The sequence below is a fragment of the Trachymyrmex cornetzi genome, unplaced genomic scaffold, assembly GCF_001594075.2.
Source record: "Trachymyrmex cornetzi isolate Tcor2-1 unplaced genomic scaffold, Tcor1.1 scaffold1211, whole genome shotgun sequence".
NCBI lineage: Eukaryota > Metazoa > Arthropoda > Insecta > Hymenoptera > Formicidae > Trachymyrmex > Trachymyrmex cornetzi.
Window position 1 is genome coordinate 52,079 of NW_017295775.1, and position 18,705 is coordinate 70,783.

General features: G+C 36.6%; 1 protein-coding gene across 1 annotated transcript; it reads right to left on the minus strand.

Annotated features, from left to right (window-relative positions):
* Window positions 1–6,983: 6,983 nt before the first annotated feature.
* Window positions 6,984–7,831, minus strand: LOC108768174 (glutamate--cysteine ligase). Its single transcript, XM_018518505.1, has 2 exons — window positions 7,620–7,831; window positions 6,984–7,541 (listed from the first exon to the last, which is right to left on the minus strand). Exons 1-2 carry the CDS (start codon window positions 7,817–7,819, stop codon window positions 7,361–7,363), a joined length of 381 nt encoding a protein of 126 aa, XP_018374007.1. The 5' UTR covers window positions 7,820–7,831; the 3' UTR covers window positions 6,984–7,360.
* Between the last annotated feature and the right edge of the window lie 10,874 nt (window positions 7,832–18,705).

Sequence of the window (18,705 nt, forward strand, 5' to 3'; positions counted from 1 at the left end):
CAATTGGCGTAATTTAAAGATTTGATTTCATTTCTTTTTTAATACATGCATACGTACTACTGAGGGGTAATTTATAATAAAAAATTAACAACAATACCACTTGAACTATATTATTTATGTAACGGTTTTTTTTTAGTTTATGTAAAGTACAATTTTTTATGGAACGTATGTGCACACTTGACGCCTTTTTTTACCTTTTTTTAAAAAGGTAATTTTGTTAAGATTACTTATAATACTTCAGAATGGATATGCAATAGCTCCTGACACAACGGAGGCATAATCGATCGTGTACCTGTACAAAGTTTCCTGTAGTTAACAAAAAATAGAGGTAAATAAATTAGCTAAACATTCCAGAACTTTAATTCTCAAATTTACATTAGTATTTTTGGATTGTAACATTGTTATTAATTGTGCCACACAGGGCTACCTTCATCATTTTATGTAACCTACAATATACATACCTCAAAAATTAGGTAATATTTTATAACTATCTTTCGCCAACGCACTATTATAATTTTGTACAAGCACATCTAAGAATAATAGAGAATCTTCTTTCATACGTGGATCGATATGTGTCATTGCATAGCTCAGAGTTTGTATCACAGTTGAAAAATTCTGGAAATACATTTACATAATAATGTACGCACAAGATCGAATTATAACGCACTAAACAATTAAGTTTATGCAAGACATCAACATTCGGTAATTGTTGAATTTAGCCTCCTCACCTCCTCGAGGTTGATAAAATAAAATAGATTCATTCGACGTATTTATGCGTCACTACATAAAAAATGTGTTGCTTTGCCCCGCGAAAGTTATTAATTGTTATTGTTATTAATTAAAGTTGATAGATATTCAGATTAGGAAATCTGTTGCATCGATGGCATAGATTAAACAAATTTTATGCTTTACAGACAAATATTTAACCAAGACAAATACTCTGCTGTAAAAATAACAAATACTCTGCTGTACAAATAAAAACAATGAATGTGATTTTAAAGTAGAGAATTTGTATAATTAAAGCAGAAAATAATCTATTCTAATTTTTCAATTACATGTTCTCATGTCCTTCTATGCCATCGATATGACGGATTTCTTAACCTGAATAGTGATCGACTTGGGTGGCACCCAGTTGGACACGGCTCAATTGAACACGAGCCGCTCACAGCGCTTGAGACAACAAAGCTCCTGAGCACCGGTCGCTGTGATTCGTGGTGTCCAATCGAGCCGTGGTCAATCAGGATCACCCTATCGACTTTAACGATTAATATATCTCGGTCCACGGGGTAAAGCGATACATTTTTTTTGCCAGATTCGTTCATTTCGTGCAAAAACGTGTCGAGCAAGTCTAATTTGTGTATATAAAAGCAGAATATCATTTACGTGTTTCTCTATGCCAACGATGTGACAGATTTTCTAACCTAATCATCAGCCACAGAAAACAGACACATGTGTGATGTGACCATGCACGTTGACAGCGCCACATTTGCCTCTCGCGCCAAAAATTCCAAAAAGACGTTACCCCCAAAACTTCATAACGGCGACGACAACGACGTCGACGACAATGACGTTTCTTAATATAAAAAGTTTCAGATTCGTATATTTTGCGTTGCAACGTCGCAATATCTCCGCTCGTAGAGTACGTAGAGAAGAAATAAAAACACTTTCATTATATATCCCGAGCGGTTGCAATCGATTGAGCATACTTAGAACTTGATCGGTTCAGCCCTTATTGAGATCCGATAATCTCGATCTGCCGCAACTCGCCGGCTCGCGTAAAGTAGCCACGGTAGTGGCGCTGCGCGTAGCTTAGCGCCGAGACACTACCAGTGTCTCCAGATATGGACAATAAGTAACACATTTATCAACTAAAGAAGTGGCGCAGTACGTAGGTAACTCAAGAGACTTATAATCCAGAGATCCCGAGTTCGAATCCTACTAATAAGGTAAACGTATTTTTCAAAACCCCAATTTAAATAGCTAATTTCAGACAAAATCGTTACAGACATCTTGTATGAAGCAACTGTATGTTAAAATAGAAATGAATTTTTTTTTAGTTTTAAATATAAATAATTTTTAGGTGTATATTATGAGGAATCTTGTAGGAAAAATCGATTAGAAATATCGATTTGATTTCAACGTGGATTCTAGTACCATTTTTGAGTGGACTGTCACTCGTAAAATTCACATGCTAGTCCACCTTATATCCACATGGAATCTAAGTACATGTTCTCATCGAGAAAAGACGTTATTTGTCGTCATTTTGATGAAATATCGTCAGCTTGTTTCCTGGATACGTATATTTCTCGTCACAGATATGCCGTCATTTTGTCGTAAGTACATCATCGGTCTGTGACTTATGCATATCATTATCTCACTTCGTTTTTGACGTTTTTTATGATGTGACTTTGGTAATATTATTGACTCAAAAAAGACGTCGTTTTGACGACACTTTATTACTTGGGTCTCGAAGAGCAATGATCTTTAACAAAGAATTAAAGCTGCCATTACTTGGATTGCAGTTGGAATAAGAGTATATATTTCTGTATATTATAAATTCCATCGTATCAGACTGTTGTACCTAAAAATGATACGGCATCCGATTCTGAATAGAACATAACAGTTCGGCTGAAAAGTTTATAAGGTAACACAGTAAAAAAATTTTTTTTTGCAAAATTCAATTTTATTATTCAACATAGTTGCCTTGTAGGGCGATACAGCGATTATAGCGATCTTGCAACTTTTCGATACCATTTTTATAGTACTCTTTCGATTTGTCCTCAAAATAGGCCTCAGTTTCAGTAATCACTTCATCATCGGTCTTAAATTTTTTGCCAGCGAGCATTCTCTTCAGGTTTGCGAACAGAAAATAGTCGCTGGGGGCCAGATCTGGAGAATACGGTGGATGGGGAAGCAGTTCGAAACCTAATTCCTGGATTTTTGCCATTGTTTTCAGCGACTTGTGACATGGTGCATTGTCTTGGTGAAACAGCACTTTTTTCTTCGACAGATGGGGCCGTTTCTGAGCGATTTCAACTTTCAAACGCTCCAACAACACTATATAATAGTCGCTGTTGATCGTCTGTCCCTTTTTGAGATAGTCAATAAAAATGATTCCATGCGCATCCCAAAACACAGATGCCATAACCTTGCCAGCCGACTGTTGTGTCTTTCCACGCTTGGGATTCGGTTCGTCGCTTGCTCTCCATTCCGCTGACTGTCGATTGGACTCTGGCGTGTAGTGATGGAGCCATGTTTCATCCATTGTCACATATCGACGCAAAAACTCAACTTTATTACGGTTAAACAGCTTCAAACACTGCTCAGAATCATCGACACGTTGTTGTTTTTGATCGATTGTGAGCTCGCGCGGCACCCACTTTGCACACAGCTTTCGCATGCCCAAATATTCATGCACGATATGTCCAGCACGCTCTTTCGATATCTTCAGAGTCTCAGCTATCTCGCTCAACTTCACTTTACGATTATTTAAAATTATTTTGTGGGTGTTTTTGATGTTTTTGTCCGTAACAGCCTCTTTTGGACGTCCACTGCGCTCAGCATCAACTGTGCTCGCACGACCACTTCGAAATTGACGAAACCAATATTCCACAGTTGCAATAGCTGGAGCAGAGTCCGGATAACGTTTGTCAAGCCATGCTTTGGTTTGCACTGTATTTTTTTCCATCAAAAAGCAATGCTTTATCAATACACGAAATTCGGATTTTTCCATTTTTTTCACAATAAAAAAGTAGCGTCGTTCAAATACCGATTACTCACAAACAACACGTTCGATTGCTCTCAAATTTTAACACGTATTCATTGAAACATGGTGTTTTGTGATGGTAAAGTAGAATTTTGCAAGAGGCGCCATCTAGACGTCTACCTTATAAACTTTTCAGCCGTCCTGTTAAGAACATAATTTTTTTCCGCCATATTGTTTTTTTGTACTTTCTAAACCGGATTTATAATCAGCGACTTTAAAAACACATGTGTACACATTTTTAGGCAAATATAATTAACAAATTTATCCGCCATATTTTATCCGCCATTTTTTTTCTGTAATTTCGATGTTGGATTTTGTAATCAGCGATCACCCATGCTAATTTTCATGCGGATCGGATTAATTTTGAGGTTTTAGCCAGCTTATCGGTATTTTTGACCACTGTACGATGTACTGATTCGAGTCGAGCGCGTTTCTCACGATTCTCCCCACTCACCCGAAGTCGAGGCGAGTGATGGAGCGATAGTACCACGGCGATGAGGGATAAGGTGTAATAGAGAGAGCTAGCTATAGTTGACACTATTTCAGAACTTTAATCTGGGCTCTGGTAATAATAAATCGTTTATGATAGTAATATAATAAATATCCAAAAGAATACATCTATTACAGTACAAGTATACATAGGATTGACAAATTATATTGCATTATGTATGGAGCTGGACCCATTAATCCTCAAGTTTGTTTGGTTCTAATGTGAAGTTGAAATAATCAACTGAAGATAACTCATAATATAATTCATCAACGACACAAAAGTACGAAGATAACAGTGATCAAGATCAATATTAAGACAACAGTTGAAATAATCGTAAATCTTATTCGCGGATTAGCTCATCGGAAGGTTTCGGAAATAAGATTTGGCTCGTGACGGAAAAAGAACGAGTATTAATAAGAATTTAAGTCTACAATAGGTGTTTTAAGCCTTAAGCCGTAAGAAATTGACTAATTATAGTCGAATGCGAGGAGAATAATCGACTGTGATTCGTCCATTTTTTATGGTTTAAGGCTTAAAAATCTATTGATTCAGACTAATACACCAGGTTTTGCAATGTAATACAGAAATAAGGATTTATTAAGTATTCTAAAAGAACAGAAAATGCACAATGGTTCTGTTATTCGCAACACCGTGTAATGTGAAAAATGAAAACAAAGAGAGGGCTAATGAGAGCTTTTAATCGCGATAATTCGTGCGATAAAGAAATTTATTACATATTATGATAAATCAGACGTTTCGGCTTCTTTTCGAGCCATCTTCAGCACATCTGAACCATACAATATAGAGTAACTTCTATGACTAAACGAAAGAGTGACCACTCATTCCATCTCCACCAATTCGTGACACAAGGTTGACAAGTTTAGTGGCAACAATTGACACCGTGTAATGTCTGTGTAAGTGCATGTTTGTTGTATCGGATGTAGGGTAGGATCGGATATTATGAGCACCTCAAGGAAACATTTTTATACATATATCTAGCATACTGAAGAATAACAAAATCTTATGCATACCATTTGATAGATATGTTGATGTTTTATGTATTTTACAATTAGTATTAAAAACAAAAAAATAATATTACATTTACAAATATTTAGTAAGTATTACCAAATAGTAACACTGTCCAACCGATGGCTAAAACTTCTTGAATGTTGTTCAGGATCATGATCTGGATAACATTTATTCAAGGCCAAGGTCATTGAAGATTATTTCTCTTATTTTCATTTTTGTACTAAAAATTCACTTTTACGTAAAAATGAAAATAAGAGGTACAACCTCTAATAACCTTGATCGCGACAAATGTTATTCAGATCATGATCCTAAACAATATTTAAAACGTTTTAGTCATCGGTCAGACACCTCTGATAGTGCTAATGTCAATGATATTCTAAATTCAAGCCTTATAATTGAAAAAGTATTTAATGAAAAATAACTTTATTATAGTGTTTTAAAAAGCTCTTGACACCAGCTATTAGATTCTGGCATAAAAAATAGGGTTTTCCATTTAAAAAAATCGATTTAACCTTGACCTGATCTTGGCCGAAGCCACTCAATATCAAACGGATGTGATCAATGAATAGATCTTTTTAAACCCTACAACTTTTATTAGAAACATTTTTCTCAAAAATGCTATGCTTTCAAGATATTCGACCGTTTCCAGATTTTTTATACACACTGTGTATTGTTTTGCAGAAGAAATATCTTGCCATGAAATTTATTTTAGCTTATATTTTATAAAGCTACAAAGCCTGCTAATAAAAATTTTGCAATTTCGATCTCAAAATATTATAATAAAATAATATACTCCTTATTCGCAATGTAGATACATGTTGATATCTTATCGTGCTGATATTTTATCTCTTAAAAGTAATACTACATCATGAAAATTTTTTCGCTTCTTTTTTTTTATGAAATTGCGAAAGCGTGTACAGAGTTGGATTTTAAATTGATTTTTTAAAAATTATAATAAATAAGATTATAATTTTTCAAGAATCAATTTGCAAAATCTAGCTCTGTACGTGCTTTCGTAGTTTCATAATAAAAAATAATTATAATAAATAAAATTATGTATGAGCACGAGCGTAGCATAGTGGACAGCGCGCGAGTCTATCATACTAGGAGACTCGGGTTCGATCCGCGGTAGATCCAAGAAATTTTTACTCGTAGCTTCTTTTTGGCGGTCTGGCAAACCTCTAAGAATATCTATTGTCAAGAAAACCTCCCAGAGTGCCGTCCCATGTACACAGAATCAGAACGATGAAACGAATTTCTTACTAGAGATTTGAGTTGACTAGAATTCCGTTCCATAAGAAGTTTTTTTACCAGTTTCATGTGGAACGGAATAGTAACGGAACGGGAAATTACCTCAATTACAAGTTAATTTGCTTGATTTAATCAATATTTCGTTATTTAAATGCGTCTAAAGCAGTAATATGCACAATTTGTGCAATTATCTTACCTATAACATTACTGTGATTACTCAAAAATACTGAATTATAAGAGTAAAATATATTTTGTTACCAAAATTCCATTCCGTTACTATTCTGTTCCGACTACATGGGACAGGCAGAGAAACTTTGTACGGAACGGAATTCTAGTTAACTCAATTCTCTAATAAGAAATCTGTTCCATCGTTCTGATTCCGTACATGGGACGGCACCCTCATGACGAGGACGAAACTGCCGTTCGGAACCGACGTTAAATTGTAGCTCCCATATGTCTGTGTATACCCTGCGTGTGCATCACGGACATACATACGAAAAGTAGGCCCTGTCCCGACTTTGGAATGTTGCGCTATCGAATGAATAAATAAAAATTATATGCACTTCAATTGCATTATAGTACACATCGGATGAGACGTCAGAATGAATTTTTATTTTGTCTTTTTAAAAAAAAATTAGCTCGATATGAGTCTTTAAATAATTTTTTTAATTTTGAATATCGCAATTAAAATGCTATTCATGCAATAATTTCAGCACGAAGAAATTTGTCTCCGACTAAAGGTCTCTATGATCTCTTCTGTCAACTTTTAAGTATATATTTGATTCTTAAAATATGTTAAGAAATTGATGTCATTCATAATACTGTTACATACTAGGAATGTTTATAGCAACTTTCTCTCGACGACGTTCTCTAATATTTCTGGTCAATGTCTTGAAACGTGGATGGCCAGGATATATAGCTTCGTCAGGAAAAAATAAACTCCTAGAAGCACCAGTATTAGATGTAGGATGAGTAGGAGGATCAGTAAAGTCAGGAGCTCCTACTCTGCAACATAAATAATAAAACTAATTTAAAAAGTACCAAATATGAAATATTATGGCAACGATATCTTTTCATAATTACCTTGGGAAAACAGTTAATGACATTAAGACTTCGTTGGGATGGAGTAATTTTGTTGCCTCTTGCCTTCGATAGCGCATATTAGCTTCAACAACGTTAAAGTGAGCTAATAATCCTCCATATGGTTTTCCTGGAGTTCCTTCAAGCATATAAGCACCGTATTCTGGCCTCCAGAGTGATTTTACATTACTGTGAAATAACATTACAATAATTTGATATTTACAAAAATCAATCTTTGCGCATAAATAAAGTAACATGGAACATAAAATAGCTCATAATTGGCAAGTTTTATCTTATAAATAAAAAATTCTTCAATTATGGCTACTTAACTTTTTATATTAAAAATTAGATAAAAGAAAATTATCCAAAGTTTATAAATTTTAGATTTTTGTGGGCTGGGAAAAAAAGCAATTTCTTATAATCTTCGGTGTACTGAATCCGAATCCGCACAAATATTCTGTTACGTCAAATTTTATACAAAAATTAGAAGAAAACGTGTTTTTACACATTCGTAGCTAATGTAAACCCGATATATTAGAGACTTCAAAAAGGATTCAAATAAAAGGTTGAATACTGTATTTTAAAATAAAAATATTGAATCTTTTACTTTTTTACCGTATCTTCATCAAAACTCTAACGCGTTTTGTTTGATGAGTAAGTGTACGTGCTTAGTATGATATAGGACTGCATTTAAGCTTGCAGCTACTCTTCTTTTCCAGATAATAAATTTTTTGTATTTTCATGTTAATACAATTTATTTTTTTAACATATTTTTTAAGTTTCAAATTAAATAAAATTACTTAAAATTGTCTTAACCCTTCATGGTCTTTCTGGGTTAAAATGACCCGAGCATCATCTTTTATGTTAGATTTCAGAACCTTTCTGGCATTGGAAGGACGCGTACCTGTCATCGACTGAAAGTTTGAAGCTTCGACTATGGATAAAAATGTTTAGCTTAATCGGACCGTTAATAAGCGTCTAGCAGCCATTCGCGCAAAAAGCGTTTTTCTCTCAGGTTAAAGTGTCAGCAAGTGTGACCAACGCGTCATTTTCGTTAAAAAAATTTATGATTTATATTTTTGCATTAAATTGCAAAAATAAGAAAGATTGTGATTGTGTCCTTCGAGTAAGGATAAAAAACGATGAGAAAAGAATGTCCATTATGCCTACGATTTCACTTATATTTGTCTTCAATATTAATAATAATAATAATTTTTACATTAATAATAATTTAAACCAATAATAAATAGCCTTTTACCCGAATTTTACATCTTTTTTACATCTAAAAGACGACCATCTTCTACCTTCAAAATAAATACCTTTATTGAAACGCGCGTAACCATACTATTTTTTTTAAGTATATCGTCTGAAGAGTATTAGGCTAAAACTGTATTTAAAAATATTATAATAATCGACGAATTCTCTAGAGTTATTTAAAGGTAACGGATTCCATGCGACCTAACCCTGATGAAGTGGACTGCAAGGTTCACGAAACGTTGGCATTCCAAGAATGGATTTGAACACGGAGAAAACCCGCGAAACGCAAGATTGTCATATAGGAAACACCCGTGAAAGCCTCAAGAATATTATGTCACTGATATTTGTGTTTATTTCTCGCATTTTAAAGTCAAAGTGATGTGCCAAATTGTGACTGGTCCGCATAGAATCTCACGTTAAAGCCGTCGGCGAGATGATTGGACGGAACAGTGCTCCGGGCAGACCGATTCCGACAGACGCGTGGAACGATCGCTGTGTATAAGAGAAAAATTAAAACCTTCACTAAAAATCCGAGTCTGTAGATTACTTGCATCCTTATACACTAATAATAAATTCAACGGTTATGATTTTTTAAGTAAAAATACTCATTTTTCCAAAATTAACATGTTTATGATTTTTTTTAGAGTTAAAATTGATTTTTTCATTACAACGCGATTGTTCCATTTTCTTAAAGAATAAAATTATATACTGTAATTTTTCGAAGAGAGAGAGAGAGAGAGAGAGAGAGAGAGAGAGAGAGAGAGAGAGAGAGAGAGAGAGAGAGAGAAGAACCAATACTATTGATTTGATAACACTTCAGAAACGGTTCAGGTCATTTTAACCCAAAGTAGTAACCGTCGCGTGACTTTTTTGAAGTGTGACCATGAAGGGTTAAACAACGAAAAAAAGAGAGCGTTCGCAAAATTTATTTAATATATTCTATACATATATTCGAACCTATTTAATATATTCTAATATTTATATGCTATTATGAAACGCATATAGAAAAATGAAGGTGTTCTTCCGAAAACCGACTACCGTCGGTTTTGGAGATACTTTGTAAAGAACTTTATTTCTTAAAATAAAAGTACGTAATTCGCATGGGCTCCTATGAAAAAGCCATTTTTTAAATAAAATAACAAAATGAATAATTAATGTTCATATTAATGATGAAATCGATTTTAATGATCTTAATCCATTAAGGGCCATGCCTAATACAGCCGTGATAGTGCCAAACTGAATACGTGATTCATAGCATAAGCGAAAAAAAAATTACCCGTATTTTTTCGTTTTGCAAAATTGATTGTTTAAACGATAATTGTTTAAAAATGCCCATTTTTAAAAAACTAAAAGGGCCATTCGATTCTACGTTCTTGGTATTTTTTCGATCCAGTGCTTTGTTTATGCAAAAAATTGTTATAAACGCTTTGCATGCGCAAAGTCGGTTTTCGCCAATGCTCTGGGTATTGCATAAATACGAAAACTAACCACGTGATTCATAGTATAAGCGAAAAACAAAATTACCCGTATTTTTTCATTTTACAAAATTGATTGTTTAAACGATAATTGTTTAAACAAATTGTTTAAAACTACCCATTTTTTTAAAGCTAAAAGTGCCATTCGATTCTCACTGAACTCGGGGTGCTTTTTTAGACCGTGAGTCTAAAAAAGCACCCCGAGTTCAGTGAGAGACGAGGAGACCTATGGACATAACCATCTCAAAATGGAAAGAAAGACGAGTGATCAAAACCGGAAAATAAAAAAACAATATGCAATACCCAGAACATGGGCAGAAGCCGACTTCGCGTATGCAAACCGTTTATAACAATTTTCTGCATAAACAAAGCACCGACCGGATCTAAAAAATACCAAGAATAAAAGTTTCTTGTTTTTGAACCGAATCGAATGGCACTTTTAGTTTTTTAAAAGCGAGCATTTTTAAACAATTTGTTTAAACAATTATCGTTTAAACAATTAATTTTGCAAAACAAAAAAATACGGGTAATTTTTTTTGCTTATGCTAAGAATCACGTGGTTAGTTTTCGTATTTATGCAATACCCGGAGCATGGACGGAAGCCGACTTTGCGCATGCAAATAGTTTGTAACAATTTTTTGCATAAACAAAGCACCGGATCGAAAAAATACCAAGAATAAAGTTTCTTGTTTTCGAACGTAGAATCGAATGGCACTTTTAGTTTAAAAAAAATGGGCATTTTTAAACAATTTGTTTAAACAATTATTGTTTAAACAATTAATTTTGCAAAACGAAAAAATACAGGTAATTTTTTTTTCGTTTATGCTATGAATCACGTATTCAGTTTGGTGTTATCACGGCTGTATTAGGCATGGGCCTTAATGAGTTAAAGTATATTAAAGGGAAAAAAGTTATCGAGTTCCCTCAACCTCTGCTTTTACTAACAAATTTATCTTTGTACATTTGTAACAATGCACCCCATTGTTACCATTTGTAACAATGCACCCCATTAAGGGCATTGTACCCGGCCTTCCACCCAGCCGGATGCCGCCGCAGTGACTCCCAGTAACTGCGAGCGATGAGGGCGCGGTGCGCCCGCAATTATTTTTAAGCAAACCAAAAAATAATTCACAGGTACAGCGGCTCCGCCGAGGAAGCCCGAGCGCGTCCGAAACGCGCCGAACATTAGGACTCCCGCTCGTATTGGAAAACCGAACGATCCCGGAACAATACGAGCGGGAGCAACAATTGATATAAAAAGCCAAGCTGGCTAGACAAGCTCGTCTTTTTCCTGATTCTAGCAATCCGACCGTACTCCAGATTCCGACTCCGACCAGCTCCGTTTCGTGATGAGACGCAGCGCAAAAAAACGGTAAAGTGCGTTTTGCCACTATCGAGCTTTCCCGATAGCTGCCAATCACACTATCTCTGCGAAACCGACGGGAACTTCTAGGGCGGAGGAAACTGCCTTGCCGAGCATCCTTGGCCACCGGGCTCGCATTCAGTGCATCCGTTCTTGACGAGAAAACAGGGGTCGAGATTTCTCTGCCTCTGCCGAGCGCTCTCGGCAGTCGGGGGCCTCCTAGCGCATCCTTGCACCATCTACCAGCACCGGCTTCGGCATTAGACAGGGGGTCGAGATTTCTCTGACTCCGTCGAGCGCTCTCGATCGCCGAAGCCAACGCCTTGCATCGACCGCGGGATCTTTATCCAAGAACACCGCCCCTCGAATCGTGATCCGGTTCGCGTCACAGGGGTGAAAACGGGATCGGGAAAGGGGAAACAGACATGGCGGACGTGCCATACAAGTGTGGCGATAAAATTTGCGTTTGCGCTTGCGCGGCTCGGAACTGAATCCGAAGTGTGGCGATAATGGCCGACCGGTTACGAACCTTAAACCACAACGTGCCAAAGCAACCGGCCATTGTTCTATTGTGCTTCCATAACGCCATCAACCGCTATCAACATACGACGAACACTCAGGTCGACTGTTACCAACGCCGATTAACTTAATCGACGATTAACTCAATCAGCAGAATTACTATTACAGATAGGAGATTTTCATTACTTTTATCACAGTTAAGTATAAGAACGTAGAGATAGAAGTATATCACGAAGAGATGAGGTTAAGAACGATATACAGTCTTGCTGTTGAATACACTACTGATTGACTCAATCATTGATTAAGTCGCCCTCAGAGAAGAACTACCGTTATTTGTCGTCGTTCTGATATCAAAATGATGTCTTTAATGTCCTTTTGACATTAAAATTACTGTAAACGTTCTCTCTCTCTCTCTCTCTCTCTCTCTCTCTCTCTCTCTCTCTCTCTCTCTCTCTCTCTATGTGTAGGTTTATTGCGTCCATGCTTCAAACCTACACATATATAGGATATTAGTTCTCTGCCAGACCACTTGAGGCGCAACGATTATTCCCCGTTTCCATCATTCAACACAGAGCTTGCGCTTCTCTTGTATATGTTCTGTGGTTCGCGTCGCGCGACGCTAGCAGATACCGGTGTCCCGCGCTGCGCCGCTCCTCGACACGCGACTCGACCACTGAACTACAGGGTGAATTAATTTAATCAATCACCCCAAATATTTCCGTTCCCTTGAATTTTACAAGAAAATGTTTCAGACAAAAGTTGTATGGTTTCGAGGGGGACATAAGATGGTATCATTGGTTCAACCTTGGGTGGCGTTGTCAAGGTCAGACGAGCCTCATAACTCGAAAAGTATTTAATGAAAAAATATTTTATTATAGTGCTTTGAAAAGTTCTCGAGATAAGTTACAAGAATATGTAACAAAAAATGGGAGGTTCTGTTTAAAAAATTTAATGTGACCCTTGTCTGACCTTAACAACGCCACCCAAGGTCAAACCAATGATACCATCTTATGTCCCCCTCGAAATCATACAACTTTTGTCTGAAACATTTTCTTATACAATGCAAGGGAACGGAAATATTTGGGGTGATCGATTAAAATGACTCACCCTGTATATACATGGAATGGGCATCTCCATTGAGAAGCATAGAAAATCGTGACCGTAATTGATCAGCCGCTATTTTGGCTGAATCAGATGAGCGAATCAGAAGCTTTCAGGTGCTCATGCGCACTTACGTTTAGTGTTCTTTATTAGTAAGACACATATGTATATGAGATGGTGATCGTCTATCGACGTGATCGGACGTGTTATTGCGTCATCATATTTGGAAAGTGTGATCGGCTTCAAAAGCGCAATTAAGTTTATGTTACTCTTTTAGACTTTCGTATTCTGCATATTTTCACGCGAAGAAATAAGACACGTATGTCAGCAAGATTATCGTGTGTGAGGTTATATTTGAAGGATTATAAAATCGCGTGACTGTCTACAAAGCATCAACATGAAGTGCTGTGTGCCTGAGTGTGGGCAGAGAAATAAAAAGGGCCTTTCATTTCATAGGTAAAAATAATTGAAGTGACATTATTTTTTATATACTATTCATGTCCATATAAATTTCCATACATCGATAGTACATCGATCGATACATCGATCGCAACGCGCGCGCAAACGCTTCTGATTCGCTCAAGCATTTGACCCAGCCAAAATGGCGACTCATCAATTGCGGCCACGAATTTTCCTCGATGCCCATTCCAGTGTATAGTTCAGTGGACTCGACTCGCTCGTTCTACGCGTCGCGCCGCCCGGGCCTACACCTGCCGAATCTCGGATTGGAGGGATTGAATGAATATAATCCATTGGATTGAAAAATTAGTCTATGAGATTGAAAGCATAGGTTCAACCATTCTTTGGACTGAAATTTCGGTCCAAGAAATTTAGAGTGTGAGTGAAAAAAGTACAAGCAATACGACAGACCTCTTGTTTTATGGCTATCTCAATAGTTGCGTTCAGTTTTGCGAATCGGAAGCATCCATAATCATTCTATCCTGTGTTCATTAAATTCGATGAACAAGGACAGAATGATTATGGATGCCTCCGATCTGCAAAACAGAACGCAGCTAATAATGGCTGAATCAATCTAGTTCCATGTATGATAATGAGTATACGAAACAAAAGTGAGATAATCTTGAGTTTCGTAAATAAAAATTGTCGCGTCGTAAATGAAAATTATGGTAATAATACTCAAGAATTCTGTCTTCCTCACTGATTTTGATGAAATTAGGCTCATTTGATGCATTTTTGAACAAAATCAACTGAGAAATACCTACAACATGTAGCTATAAAGAATGAAAATGTGAGCGCATGTTCGCGCTTGTAGTATTTCGTGACTGACAGATTTCGTGATTGACAAATTTCCTAACCTGAATAGTCATTACTTTAATGATTAATACCTCGGTTCATGAAGCAGAACGGCACTTTTTTTGCCGTTCATTCATTTTACACAAAAATGCGTCAAATAAACTTAATTTCATCAATATCAGCAAGGAAGACAGAATTCTTGAGTATTACTAAAATTACGATCAAGTTTTAAAAAATGAAGCAAGCATTGTGAGTAATAACGAGCTTCTTTTACACGTAAACCGTATTATAAGTTCTTAAGTTTGAGATGGTCAGAGTTGAACGAGACGGGTCTCAGCACATGCATAAATTGTCACGCCTTTTCACTTCAGGGTGCATGCGAAAACGAACCCGGGAAACGGCGGATCAATCGGAGCGGAGGGGAGATGGAGGCTCTTCGATTAAGATGTACAGCTCACACAGAAGAGCAAGAACCGCAAGTCGTGAGAATGGACGAAAGATACCCGAAAGTAACGTCAACTGCACTAATACGAAGGATCGCGAATACCATACGAAAAACCGAAAAAACTCAGGTGAGAGCTAGCTAATTCTACTTAACGGCAGAGAGGCTGAGTGTTACATGAGGGTTATCCGAGAAGAAAGATGGAAAAGAAATTCAAGGATTAAAGGACCGGGTAAAAAAAACCGTTACTAAGCATGACAAATACGAGAGCGTTTATTGTACAAATAAAATAAAATAAAATAGTAACAAAGAAAAAGGACGACTGTCTCACAGAAAAAATACGAGAAGAGAATCGCAGACGATACAAAGAGAATTACTGAAAAGAAAAGCGAATACGAAGTCGATTCTAAAATCCGTCGATTGTCTTATATAATATAATACTCGCGCTCATCTACGCCGCCAAATATAATCTCGCTATTGCGAAACCGAGAACGTATAATTTTGCAACCTAACATACTTCCTCGATCAGGACACGCTCTCACCGGATGCATGGGATACCACACTCGAAAATTACACGAAAATAGGCACGAAGACATCACCCATATAACACAGAACGTTGAAAGAATGTTATTGAGATATTGCATTGTTGAATGTTGAAGTCAATGTTTTATCAATGTTGTATTTACACTGATTCTTCTACATTAATTCATGTTGCTGCAACGTTGAAACAATATTGAATAAATTGAACCGCAAGTTGAATTTTTATTTATTTTTCCAAATTGATTGTTAATGTTGCTGCAATGTTGAAACGACATTGAATAAATTATATATCGACACTTATTTTATTTTGTAAAAAATAAACAAAAATAACATAGTAATAGGCAATTAAATTTCTAGTATTGATTGAGTTTCTCAAATATACGGTCAAAAAATATAAATATATTGCAAAAATAACACACATGTCATAAAAATAGAAAATTTTAATTACTTAAATTGATCTTTTAAACGAAATTTATTTCTAAACGATATATGTTTACGCGAGAATCGGCCGCGCGTGCAGAATGCTTGCACGTATGGTATTGTTTGTATTGACCGGTTCGATGCGCGATGTCGATTCGTGGTCTTTCTATACATCTATATGTATAGAATATCACAATAATACATCCATTAACATTCAGGCAGTGTTCGTGGATCATCGAAGTTGCAGTTTCCGTACGATTGCAAAGGTTAAGCATCGTTGGATGGCGTACAAGATTGGATGGGTGACCGCTTAGGAAAATAAAGAAATTAATTTCCAAATGAAGGCGAAGCGTTTTTTTTAATTATAATTTTGTCGTGTGGGTTCTGAAATATGATATTAATCAATAATACTTATTTTAATAATAACATTGAATTCATTAATATGAGAAACATTTTTTATGTCTCACAGACATTGCCATTCAACGGACATTAGACGTTTCTGCAACGTCTCTTCAACATTGAATCTACATTTCGTGATGTTACTGCAATGTTCGCAATGTTGCAAATCAACATTTCTGAGATATTGATTCAATGTTAGTGTGCTGTATGAGTTACACACAATCGAAATAACTCGAGAGCAAATGCAATACATAGTTACCTCGCATTAAAGATAAACGCACTGCGCCGATCTCACGTACCAAGAACAAACATTGCACGCCTAGTTCATACACCGAGAGCAAAATGTTGAAAATTCAACAAGTCGCAAGCGAGTACTGTTCCGTATAGAGCTTCGCCCCAACATCCGACGCAATACAATTTCTTACTGCAAGGGCCGTGGCTCTGTACCGTGCATGTGTCGTAGACAAATAGCGTTTGCCTGAACGCTTTTTAGGAAAATGGGGTAAATATTTAAAAGAAATAGGAGCGCACGACTTCTATAATTATACTGTTGTTGTTGAGGTTAGAAAATCTGTCGTGTAGATAGTGGGGTGTATGGACCAGTGCTTATTGATTTGGCTGCCCCGAATCAAAAGTAAATAACATATCCTACCCACTTTGGGCCCAACCGCCTAGAAGTTACAGCATAGACAGTATCCGCATAGTATATTTCTAACCTATGAAGACAATGTGAGAACAGTCTTTTAGAGCGGTCTTCTTACTGTCTAGGCTGTAACTTCTAGACAGTTAGGCCCCAAGTGGAATATGTTACTTTTGTTTTATTCGGGGTGGCGTAGCCGCCCCGAACCAATACGCACTAGTTTATACACCCCACTGTCTACATAATAAATTTTCTAACTTCAACAACTACAATTATAGAAGTCGTGCGCCCCTACTTCTTTTAAATAATTATCCCATTTTCCTAAAAAGGGTTCAAGCAAATACTATTTGACTAGGAAAATAGCATATAACTAAGAAAATAGCATTGGAAACTGGCGAAAGCCATTTGACCAGGTAGATAGCATTTGCCTAGTCAAAAGCTATTTTCCTTAAATATGCTGTTACGACGCGAGGTGTAACGGATTTAAATTTTTCGCGTTTCTAAATTATTACGTAAAGATTCAGCGGTTTTCGTATCATCCCACTGCTGCTACCAATTATGTTACGCATTATCGTGTCGCGTCCCGCCATTGTCACCAATTATTTAAGAGAGTAATATTATGATTTTAATATCCCTGCGTTATATTGGGGCCGCGTCGCTGCTGGATACGGAGTGGGGAGCGAAAGACGGTCTAGCGCGGCGGACGGGCAGGATACTGGATTGGAAGAGTGGCGGAGTGTTTATTAGAGTAGGGGAGGTGTGATCAGAATGCGAGCGCGTCTCAAGTCGAGCGGCAAATTATGAGACCGCTAGCGCTGGCGTATAGCATGCTACAAGAATCCCTTATAAATCTTCATTTAATATAATTGGTTTAGAATTTAATGGTCACTCTTTAATATTCTCTCAAAATAGAATTCAAAATTGTTCTTTGTAAATATGTGACATTATAAGTTATTTGATTGAGCAATCTATAAATTATTCATTGAATTCGCTATTAGCATCAATGCTTCAGTGAATTATCGTAATTGCAATAATCATCTACTTGATTAACGTTCATTTAGTGAGGAAATTAATGACGGATCCGAGCAATTTAAGCCATTTCATTACTTCGTACTTTTGAAGGATGGGATACGCAGGAGGATTGAGCAGAACAGAATATAACGACATATTAAAAGTTGAATTTTTATTTAATACGGAGCTGGCTGACACGCTGGTTACATTGAAGTTGACGCGGATCCCTCGGTTGATCATTCTATCGAAAAAGTAATTTTATTATGTTCCCGACGCGGTTAATTGACATTGTAAAGAAAGAATTATAGTAATAGAAAGAATAATTGAGCAGCTCCTACAAGCGCAGTCAATTCTGAGAAGGGACGAACTAAGCAGCTCCTACAAGCGCAGTTAATTCGAAGGAAGGGAGTGAACTGAGCAGCTCCTACAAGCGCAGTCAACTCGAGAGGGGAGGGTAGGCTAAGCAGCTCCTACAAGCGCAGTCAGCCCGAGGGGTATAGGAAAGGGGAAGTCTGAAATTAATGAGCCCATGCGTACTTCTTCCTTTTGTAAATGCGATTTAATAGAGATATTCCTGGCAAGATCCGATATAATCGACTTGCTCATTCAGCAAGAGAATGAATAATGAAAACATAAAAACAACAAAAAATATACGCAAAAAAAAACAA

What these genes read in the sequence shown, in the direction of transcription:
- LOC108768174 (XM_018518505.1), bottom strand. Translation starts at nt 7,819, where the DNA reads ATGTTATTTCACAGTAATGTAAAATCACTCTGGAGGCCAGAATACGGT. An exon ending in TCATTAACTGTTTTCCCAAG is followed by an intron (nt 7,542 to 7,619) that starts GTAATTATGAAA and finishes TTTATGTTGCAG; the next exon opens with AGTAGGAGCTCCTGACTTTA.